General features: G+C 45.8%; 1 protein-coding gene across 1 annotated transcript in view; it reads left to right on the top strand.

Annotated features, from left to right (window-relative positions):
* The first annotated feature begins 2,798 nt into the window (after positions 1-2,798).
* Pappa2 (pappalysin 2) overlaps positions 2,799-11,306 on the top strand; it is a 243,875-nt gene continuing 235,367 nt past the window's right edge. Inside the window, exon 1 of the mRNA XM_027935059.2 lies at positions 2,799-3,708. Coding sequence (XP_027790860.2) covers positions 2,799-3,708 — 910 coding nt within the window. The remainder of the gene's footprint in view (positions 3,709-11,306) is intronic.

Genomic DNA, 11,306 nt, shown 5'->3' with positions numbered 1-11,306 from the left:
CAACATTTTTTTTTTTAAACTTTGGACTGCCAAGAGCTGAAGGAGAGTGGTGAGCAAAGGAATGAAGGGGAGAGAGAGAAACTAAGCTGGAAGCTTGAGTTTTGTGTTGCCTCTTGAAACCTTATGAATGGATTACCAGCAGCTGGGAGCCAGGAGAGACCTATAGGGGATGCGAGCTGCCTTACACTCTAACAGGGGGAGAAGCAGGCGGAATCCTTCTTCCCTGATGGGTTACCCTCCTTCCTGAAATGAATGGTAGGAAACCTTTTTTCTGAGGATCCTTGGGGTGGCATGGTGGAGGGGGAGCTGGTTTCTTTTCTTACCTGAATATTTTCCCTCCCTCTTCTTGTTTTCCTCCTCTCTCTTTCTCTCTCTCCCCCCTTTTCTTCCCTGCTTTTCTGACTTTATACATCCCCTCTCCCCACTCCAAAGACTCAGTCTCTATTTTGATCTGCTACGGGGGGGCGGGGGGAGAAAGAAAAAAGAACTGAGTCAGAAAAGTGAATGGAGCTAGAGAAGTGATAAGAGGAAAAAGGATAAGCAGACCAGACCGAGGGGTGTCTGCTTAGTAATGCCCACGTGCCTGGACTGATAGCCTCAAAGGGACTTGCTTTGAGGCTCCAGTAGATGCTTCTTGGGGAAACAAGGTGTGCTGGGGGTGGGGTGGTTAGGACACCGCCTTCTTATAGCAAATAGATTAGCTGGGTAGAGGAGTTTAAAAGACAATGTGGGGTCCCAAGGCTGAGGAGGCAGTGAGGTCTTCCTCCATGGTATGTGGGCTGCATGTTTTGGAATGTGGGCTACACAAGCAATGATTTTAAAAGTGTAAGTGATTTTTCTTAGGACCTGAACGAAGGACCCAGTGTACTGCTCTCTCTGTTTTGTACTACCTGTGGTCAAACGTACCTGGGTTAAGCATGCTCTCTGTGCGTGTCCATCTGTCTGTGTGAAGATGTATACATGTATATAAAGAATGGGGATCCTTTGAGAAAGCTGGTGTGTGAGCATCTAGGCAAACATGACAGAGGTTAGAATCACAGTATCTACCTCCTTGTTTTATCCATTCATTTCAAATCAGTTGAAAAAAAATTGTTGCTTGACTTTAGCTGTTCATTTTTGTAAATTACTTATTTTGGGCATCTCATTTGTTTATTTGCTCACTCAGCATATGGTGACTTTTACTAACTTCAGATTGAGGAACTTCTGAGAGGAAAAGAAGATCTATGTACTATGAAAGCATGGCATTTCCATTTAATGTTTCTCATAGCAGGATAATTGATTTCTCCTTTCTCCCAATGTTCAATATGAAGTGAATTTAAGGTATTGTTCTTTTAAATCTGAAATGATTGATTGAAATAAGAAAAAATGCAGGAGATTTGTAAGAAAACAAAAGAAAGACATGCAAATAGTCCTAAAAGGCGAATGTGGGCTTATTAGGGAGGTCCTTTCCAAAGTGTGTGTGTGTGTGTGTGTGTGTGTGTGTGTGTGTGAGAGAGAGAGAGAGAGAGAGAGAGAGAGAGAGAGAGGGAGGAAGGGAGGGAGGGAGGGAGGGAGAAGGTACACACAGAGTGCTCCAAAACAGTATTGATTGTTTGCTATTGATTGTGTAGGCTGCGGCTGCAGAGAGAGAGAAAGCCCAAGATGTTTACTGGGGAAACGGGCTGTCCCCTGTGCCTGGGCGAGATGGGGAGGTTTTCAGGAGGAAGGAGGGGACAGGAGGAGGTGGAGTGATGCACCAAACTTACTAGCTTTGACATCATCCTTGTCTTTAAATGAAAAAACAAGAAGATAATTACAGGCAGAGAGAAAGGGAGAGAAGGGGAGAGGAGAGACCGGAGGGAACAGGTCCTTGAAGTACACACTCTTCTTTTTGCTCTTTTCCCTGTTTTCCCAGGGATCCACAAGGCTCCCAGAAGGTGAAGTCAAGGGCTCTCAGACTCATTTGGTTAAGAGAACAGCAGACTGTCAACCCAGAGAAGAACTTTACCGAGACTTACCACATACCAACAAGTTGGAAGGGGATAAAAAAATACTTTCGGCCATCAACAACCCTGAGCACCAAGTGAGGGTAGTATCCTATCCTGTGCTGGCAGACTGGCAGCTGAATGGGGACCTGGCTGAGGACATCTACAGAGGGAAAGTTAAGTACCAGCTTGGATTGTTGTGCTCCCAGATTCTTTTTGCATTTTTAGATGATAGCCATCAAATTGTGTGTCTGTGTATAAATTTGTTTATAGCAATTCTAGCAATTTGTTTTAAGGTGAGCATTATTTTGGGTGAAGGAGTACATAAAAGAAGGCAACCCCAAGGGAAGGAAGAAGAGAAGGAAATGAAAATGGGAAAATACTGTGTTTTTGAATGACTTGGGGGCAGCCAGGGGTATATATAGGTGAGTGTGCTATTTGAGAGACTTTGGTTTATGCTCTACTTTCTAGTATCAGTGTGGGAAGGGATTATTGAAGAAGGAGCAAAAAGAAAAAGGAAAGAAACCTGAGCTCTCTGGAAGGAAAGTCCAAGGAACCAAGAGCAATTAGCTTCATTCTGCAAGGACTAAACTAGAGCTGCATGAGGGAAGCACCTGCCGCGCAGCAGTGGGGAAGTGACTGGCAGAGCTACCAGAGCAGCAGGTCCTCAGGAGAGGCTCTCCACTGGGGCAGCTTGACAAAGTTTGGTTTGTGAGCAGAACAGTTCCCCAGTGACTGCACATTCATTGCAGGCTGTCTCTTCTTTTTCTCCCCATCATCCCAGTGTGGTACCCAGAAGTTGACTTCCGGCTCTGTGGGAGAGCTGAGGGAGGGATGATGTGTTTGAAGATCCTGAGGATAAGCCTGGTGATCCTGGCTGGGTGGGCATTCGGTACTGCCAACTCCGAGCTGGGCTGGACACGCAGGAAATCCCTGGCTCAGAGGGGACACCTGAATCAGGTGCTGTTGGAAGGGGAGCGCTGTTGGCTGGGGGCCAAGGCTCAGAGACCTAGAGCTGTTCCCCAGCATCACCTCTTTGGGGTGTACCCCAGCAGTCCTGGGAACTACCTGAAGTCCTACCCTGTGAGGGATCAGGGAACCTATCATTCAGGACGCACTAAACCGGACTCCATGAGAAAGGCTGTTTTCCAAGACCTGACTGAAAACACAGTGGGAGTGGGGGGGAAGCCGAGTGAGCATCCAGTAGCCCTGTGGGTAGGGGACAGTCCTATTGGGCAATCAGAGCCTCCGGGAGATGATGACACTTATCTTGGCAAACAAGGACTCAAGGAGTCTCTAGGTGAGGCCGCAGCTCGGGGAAGCTGGACAGTGGCTGCCACCATTCCCACCACCTCTCCATACCTGAAAGATCCTGAAGCGGAGAGCCAGGGAAAGGGCTGGGCCAAGTCCAGGCATCCTCGCCGAGTGGTGAAGAGGCAGGCAGAGGACATGTCTGGAGACCCTGGTATCTCTCCTCCGCATTTCCAACCTTGGCCTAAGCACCCCCTTAGGCACAGGGTTAGAAACGTGTTGAAGGACAGCATACAAGATGGTGGAGGAAGCCCTGACTGGGAAGCAGAGACCTTTAACCCCCAAGGAGGACTGTCTGTCTTGTACTTCTCGGGGAGGCGGGAGCGGCTGCTGCTGCGTCCAGAAGTGCTGGCTGAGATTCCCCGGGAGGCGTTCACAGTGGAAGCCTGGGTGAGACCAGAGGGAGGACAGAACAACCCGGCCATCATCGCAGGTAATGACCCACTCCTGGGCTTTCTGATGTCCTGGGGAGTAGCTGGCTCCATTTTTGATGGGGTTAGACGTAGGGAGCAAGGTGGGGAAGAGGTCAGAGCAGGAAAGCTAGGAATAAGGACAGGGAGCTGGCCAGGGACAGGGAGGGGCAAGCCCTTTATTTATTAGCACAGCAGGACTCTGGACACCATCAAAGAGAAGATAATGACCTCTGCCATAACAGCATTGCCCCTGGTATGGATCTCATGTAGTTCTATGCATCCTGCTTGTCCTCAGGAGATCTTGGCTTAGCTCTCTCACCTTTTTTAAAGGGAAAGGACTTTTCATCTTTAGTCAAAGGAGAAGGGGTCTCATACTCTGTTTCTCATAGTCAGTTTGGGATACCCAGACAACTTTGAAAATAGAGGAGAGTCCAAGACCTGCACAGTGAGTCATGCCCGGGCTGGTCCAGGCTGGGAGGGAACAAGGCTGTCAGGCACACAGCCATCTTGTCCTGCCTGGTTGCCTTTTCTCTGAGCAGCCCTGAACGTACACAGAAAGGCACCACCTGTTCCACATCTGGGGGTCTCCTTCATTTTGTCCTGACAGCAGTATACACAGACTAGGAACAGTAAGGTCTACTGGAAAAGGTGGGCACTCATAAGCCAGGGTCTTGGCTTCTAGCCCTGGCTGTTGTAAGAGGGATCTACAAATGAAACCTGGTATAACTCTTCGATGTTAATCAGAGACACCTGCCTGGGAGTTTTGCCTATATTTATTCTTCTCTATACCCAGATGTTGGCTTTTTTGGAAAGTCACTCAGAAGGGAAAAGAAGTGAGTGGAGTAAGAATAGCTGCCTCTCTGACTGGGAAGCATGATTCAAGAAAGGTGTTTAGGGTTAGGCTTTCTATTTCATCACTTGTATCTCATTATCCTTTTGGATGGATCTCCCATGACAGAACCTAACCCCAAAACAAGACACATAGTATAACAATTTAATTTTATTAATTTGGATTATCCACAGCACCCTTTGATCTTTGTCTATCCCATTACATTGATGGAGAAACTGAGGCAACAAGACATGCCAGAGGTAGGCTGGGGATGGGACTTCAGAGCCCATGAATTGCTTGACAGTTTTCCAAAACAAAAACTTCTCAGGTTGCTGGAACCCTGCAAAGAAGTTTGAGAAGAGGGAAAGAAATCTGGAAAAGGAAGGAGCCTCTTCCAATGGAGTGTTGCTGGAACATCCCTTCCGGACACTCTCTCTCTCCCCCTTTGGCTGTGATTTCTCTGTTGGAAGCTGGGATTCCCAGACACTGAGCACGCTAGGGTCTTTTGGTTTTGCTTTATTTTGGGGTGGGAGGGGGGTGAGAGAAGGGGCTGGGCTGTGAGCTAGGTGGGAGCAGAGAAAGAGTAGAAGGAAACCCTTTTTCTGGGGCCAAATGGAAGAAATAATGAGATGATTATCTGATCAGAGCTGGCAGTTTCACAGTTCCTCCCAGATGACTTCTTCTTGCTGCCTGATCTTGCTTCCTAGTACCCATCTGCCAGGGAAACTGCGTGCTTGCCGTCTAGACTGAAACCCACGACTCTGCTTACCCCTCCTCTTGCAGTAGCAACATAGAGACCTGGGATCAGTTTCTGACTGTAAAGAATTAGAGAAGGATCCAACAGGAAAATATGTGGGAGGCTCTGAGGGGCTCTTATTAAAGCTCAAACCTGGGGAAGCAGATTCACGATTGTGGTACCTGACTGCTATCCTGTCCCTCCTGTGTCTTGTCTCATGCTCTACACAGAGGAAAGCAGTGATTTGATTTGATTGCAGTTCTCACATTCCTTGATGCACCTCCCGCAGCCCACCCCAATATACCGCTTCCCTCCCTTGCTCATCTGTCTGTCTGTTACCCTCAACAGCCCTCACACAGCCACAGCGCACGCTCCTTCTTCAAAGTGTTCATCTGACTCTCTTAACCTCCCTAAGCATGTACAATTGGGCAGGAAATCTGTTGCAGACAGTCTAGCTTCTGAGGTTTCTTCTCTTCAAATCAAAGAGGTTCCTGTGGTATACTGGGATTTCCCCCTTTAGGTTCGCTCCAGGAAGGTTGAGGGCAGAGAACAGCCAGGTCCAGCTCTTCTCCACCTCCCACCCTGTTCTCTTCTTTAGTCTTGTGTACATCAGGAAGTACCCCATAAGGATTTAGGGTAAAAGTTGGTAAAACATAGGGGTTGGAAACAAGGTCACCATCCTTCAGGATTCTAGCAGATGGGCTCCTGAGGATTTAGGCATCCTGTCTACTCATACTAATTACCACGGCACTCACCTGTGGACCCTGTGATTGAGAATCATGTAGTTACCAAACAAGGACTCAGGAATTCATTGCACCAAATTACTCTCCTCTATCAACAGGAAGCCCTATTCCTTCTCACCTAGCACTGGTCCTTGAGCTGGTCACTACCTGTTCCTAGGATGGTCGGCTTCCCCTATGCAGAACAACAATACAGAATCATGTCCCTGGGAGCTACAAATGACTCAATTACTGCAGTTCTGCTTTCTTGAGGATAGTCCAAGATGCTGCAAAGATTTGGCTCCCACACTCTTTTACAACAGCTTTCAAAAATCAGCATATGCCTACTTAACCTAATCCCACTTTCCCAGTCTTCATTCTACCAAACTTGAGGTGTTTTCTCTTGGGTAGAGATCAACCATTGCAGAGAAGACCCCACCCGCAGAGGTGGGGCCTTGAGGAATACTTTCCACTTAGGGCACTAGGTGGCAGCGTTGCCTCATTACAGGAGAACAGGAAGCCCCCGAGGGGGGACTGTGATTTCTTGGAGGGCTGTCCTGCCCTGGCCTCAGCATGCAATTTAATCATCCTCTCCCAGAATGTTGTTGGTAGGCACCTCTGGGGTTTAGCTTCATATAGGTTTTTTTTTTTTTTAAGCTAATATGGCATTTTTAGGGGTGGTTGACTGACTTGTATTTGTAGCAACTAGTAAAGAAAGCAAAGCCAACCAGAGTTGTCCTCTCCTTCCGCCCCCAATAATCACATTCTTTCAAAATAGGAAGCTGGACTCCAGAATGAACTGCCAGAATAGTTTATTTAGGGTGGAGGATGATGTGGGGCTCACAGACTGTAGGTGCTGAGGGTTTCTCTGGCCCCCAAGTGGGTGGGGCTTCCTGCAAGGCAGGCCTTCTGCAGGTACCTGTTTCCCATGGCTGATGCAGATCAACTGAGTTCTAGGGGAGGGCTGCATGCAATGGCTCCCCTGGAGGGTACCCCCCAGAAGCAGCTGGTTGAGGGCTTGCCATTTAGGGCTGTGTGCCACTAAGAGTAGTCGGAGGCCTGGGGCCCATTTGGTTGGGCCATTGGAACTGAGTAGGGGAATAAGCCAAATTCTGTCATATTTGGGGGAACACTTGTCGCTCCAGCACTCAACCCTGAAACCATCCTGTTCCCTTCCCGCCTTCTCAACTTCCTTTCCTCTCCTTCAACCCCAACATACACAAAAGAGAAAATTTAATAGGTTCCTCCGTACCCATAATTGATTTCAAATGTTCCCTGAAGTGGCCCAGCTGAGTAACCACCTGCAGCTCCAAGATGCAGGAGACTGAGTCACTAAGTCCATGGCAGGACTGGAGCCCAGGTTTCTTCATCCAACAAATATTTATTGAGTGCCTGGCCATGTAGAGTGCAGTGAGCCACTGTGGGGAATACAAAGATGTCTAAGAAACTGTCCCTGAGGCGAGGGCAAGTTTTTCTCCTCTGAGGATCCAAGTTTTAGAGAATGTCCCAGTGTGGAATTTGGAAGGGAGACAGATCTGGAATCAGGTATTTTATTGACACTATCAGGGCTATGGTCCTTGGCAGTTCACTGAACGTTCTGAACTTTGTTCAAATTGAAAAATGAGAAAAAAACCCAACAATATATATAAATGTATGATTCCATCTTAATAAGAAAAAAATCTTAAAAAGAAAGAGAAGAAAAACAGAAGACAAATGAGATAATGTCTAGCAGAGTTGTTATGACGTTTTAATAAGTCATGTATATAAAGTGTGCAACACAGGGCCTGACCCAAGGGGCTTATTTATGACATGGCAGGTGTTAACAGTGGGTGGCTCCATTACTAAGAGCTGTGTATCAACCCACTCCTCTTTGGTTCTAACCTATTAGCCTCTCATTTTTCTGTAGGTGAGATATTAGAGATATTAACTTTTTTTTTTTTTAAACAGCATGGTCTCAGGATAATTAAGGACTAGAATCAGAGGCCTAAAAGGATCCATTTATTTTATTTTTTAAAATTGTCTTTTTTTTTTTTTTAGCTTGGGCAGCAGTACTATTTCAAATAAATTGGACAATGGTGCTAAAGTTTCTTTGGAACTGTGAGCCCTTTTGAAAAGCTGATGAAAGCTATGCTCACACTCTAGAAAAATGTACATGTTCACATGGCTTACATAACATTTACGGCTTTCTGGATTTTGATGGCCGGGGTCTGCTGACATTAGTCCATTGTTCAGAGCCTATTGATGGCTTTTCTGTTTTGAATGACATCTAAAAAATAAGATTTTTATCAGATGCCTTGACATCCTCTTCTCTCCCAATGAGGGAGCTTTGTATTCAGAGTAAAGAGTTTTTCAGTGGAATATGGAGCTTTGCAGAAGACAGATTCATATAGATGTAAAGAAAATAGAAAGGAGGGGGCACGTGTGCTGTAGCTGTCTTTACCCAGCAGGACTCCAGATTTACATTCATACTCTTAACAGGGCTCCTCTGAAGATGAAGTTTCTATGACCCTCCTCCTTAGCTCTCTTCCCATATGCAGCAATAGTCAACGTCAGAACATGTGTCCTCATAGGACCGTAAAGGGATGGCCCAGTTCCTATTGCCAGCTCCCAACCAGGACCTAGCTATACAGTAGGGCCACAGAGCCCTATCCTTGGTGTAGAAGAGCTATACGAGCCATCGAGGTGTTGTTGGCCTCTGGGGCGGATTTGCCACTGTGATGATGAAAAGATACATGAGTTTTATGTCCAAAGAGGGCATGTGCCTGATGGCTGTGAACTAGCAACTCAGTTTAGGAGGATTCCCATCACGTGGCTTTATGACCCTCCAGAAGAGAGGCAGTATGGGGACGTGAGGTGTGTGGTTAGAGAGGTAAAACAGAGTGCCACCATGACCTTTTGCAGCCCACTGCAGGCCCTTGTCCCTGCAGACTTCTCTGCCTCCCCATTTGAGAGCCATCTCTTCTCTGCTCCAGCGACCTTTTGTGTGCGCTTTCCTGGGGTGTGGGTTGCTTCTTCCTTACTAGGTATATGTGTGTGTCATTTCTATCCACTGAAAATTTCTTGGGAGCCAAATGCATTTATGATTGACTTTTGTCATCACAAAACATCTATCACAGTATTAGAATCTCAGTTAAGTTTGTAGAGTAATGTAGAAATTTAGATTGCTGGATTCCCATCAGGGGTGAGTGAAAGGGAAAGGGAAACTTCTGATGCTGGAGGCTCTTTGTGAGGATCCAGAGCAGTGGCTTTCAAATTCTGCTTTTGCTGCTTGCAGATATGTCTTAGGGGCTTCTTAGGGAAACCGCTGAGCCCAGGGCTCCCCTCCACTTCATCAGGAATAGCCCCTCTCTTACCTATTTCAGATGAGAAAACTTTTGATGACTTTAAGAAAATTCAAACCCTACAACTCTAGAGCAGAGTTGGCATATTATGGTCTAGGGCCACATTGGCTCCAAAGCCAGAACCGCCTTTTGTAAATAAAGTTTAATTGGAACAGAGCCACACATCTGATTATGTGTTTTCTGTGGCTTCTTCTCTATTGAATGGCAGAGTTTAGTAGTTTCAACAGGGACCTTATAGCCTGCAAAGCCTAAAATATTTACTGCCTGGCCCTTTGAAGAAAAAATTTGCCAACCCCTGCTTCTTCAGCATTGTTTCTGGAGTGTCAATGTGACAGAGATCAGCTGGGACAGCTGCTCTGGGAGTATACCTGGCAGCAGATACATAAAGAACATGGCTTGCAGGGGCACAGCTAAGGAAACTTGCATCCACTAGGGACCCCAGCACTGTGCTCTGAAGAGCCTCACTGCAGTTGCATGGAGGCCCCACACCCTGGGGGTGGCAGGGAGAATGGCAGAGCAGGCCCTGGGACACAGTTGACTCTGGCTCCAGGACTCTCCAAAGCTTTGCAGAGCAGTTCTTCGACTGCTCAGCAGTCTACAAGGCTTCCACCCAGCTCCTCTTCCCTCTGTCCTCTCTCAGGGTCGGGCTTGCATCATGGACTGGTGGCTCTCCCAGCCTTTTCTGGCTCCTTCCAGATTTCCTCTCATAGTTGTCTCCTCTAATAAAATCCTTGCATATTTAATCCTGTCTTGGCATCTACTTCTTATGCTAACACAACTTTCTAATCCAAATGCAGTTTGGACTCAGTAGGTCTGGGGCAGCTTGAGGTTCTGCCTAACAGGCTCCTAGGTGCTACTGCTGCAGAAAATGTGTGGAGGGGGGCAGATTTTTTCTGTAGAGGGACAGCCAAAAATTGTTCTGACTCTGCAGACCATACAGTCCTTGTTGCATCTACTTAATTCTGTTATTAGGACATGCAAAGAGCCAAAGAAGGTACATAAATATATTGCCATGGCTGTGTTCCAATAAAATTCCCATTTGCAAAAACAGGTGGCAATAATTGTCCTACCCCTGCTATAGAGGGTTTGCCCCAAATGCCATGCTTTTACAGTTCTCTCTTGTTTTGCATCCTGTGCCACACCATCCAGAATAATGCCAACTGAAAGACTTTGCACTACTAGTGAGGGGAAATATTATTTTTGCTTTAAAAAACAAAATTTGCAAAGTGTTCACAGGAAATAGTCATGCTAATTTCTAGGGATGAACACTAACTATGGGTAAAGTTTGTATGTATTTTATTTAGTTTTTAATATTTTTATTGATGAAAATTCATGTGCAGTTATCACCTTAAGGTTCTTTTTAAATAGTATATTGAGATATGCTATTACTTATTATTTATTACTTAAAGTTAGCATGTTTCAGTGTATGTATGCTTAATATTTTTAGCATCTTTAATGTTAAAGAATTATGCAGCTGTTACCACAATCTAATTTTAGGACATATTTATCAGACCCAAAAGAAATACCATTAGCACTGTCCTTCCTAAATTGATCGTAAGCATAGGCACACCACTAATCTACTCACTGTCTCTGCAGATTTACTTGTTCTGGACATTTCATAAGATATATGGCTATTTGTATTTAGCTTCTTTCACTTGAGGTTTGCCATATTGTACCATACATCAGAGCTTCATTCCTTTCTGAAGTTGAGCAATACTCCATAGATATACTCTGTTTTGTTTATAAAGTCATTAGTTCATGGACATTTCAGTTGTTTCCACTTTGGGCTATTATGAATAGAGTTGTTATGAACATTATGCACAGGGGAACATATTTTTTTATTTGGGGTTGGTGGGCAGATAGATATTGGGAGAAGAATTTCTGGGTCAGATGGTAACTTTATGTTTAGCTTGCAAGGCATTGATTGGATTGTTGTAGAAAGTGGCTGCACCATTTTGCAATCCCCACCAATTCATTAGGGTTTGGTTTTATA

Source organism: Marmota flaviventris, chromosome 12, assembly GCF_047511675.1.
Source record: "Marmota flaviventris isolate mMarFla1 chromosome 12, mMarFla1.hap1, whole genome shotgun sequence".
In the NCBI taxonomy this organism is placed as follows: Eukaryota; Metazoa; Chordata; class Mammalia; order Rodentia; family Sciuridae; genus Marmota; species Marmota flaviventris.
This window is presented reverse-complemented; position numbering and strand designations above follow the sequence as displayed.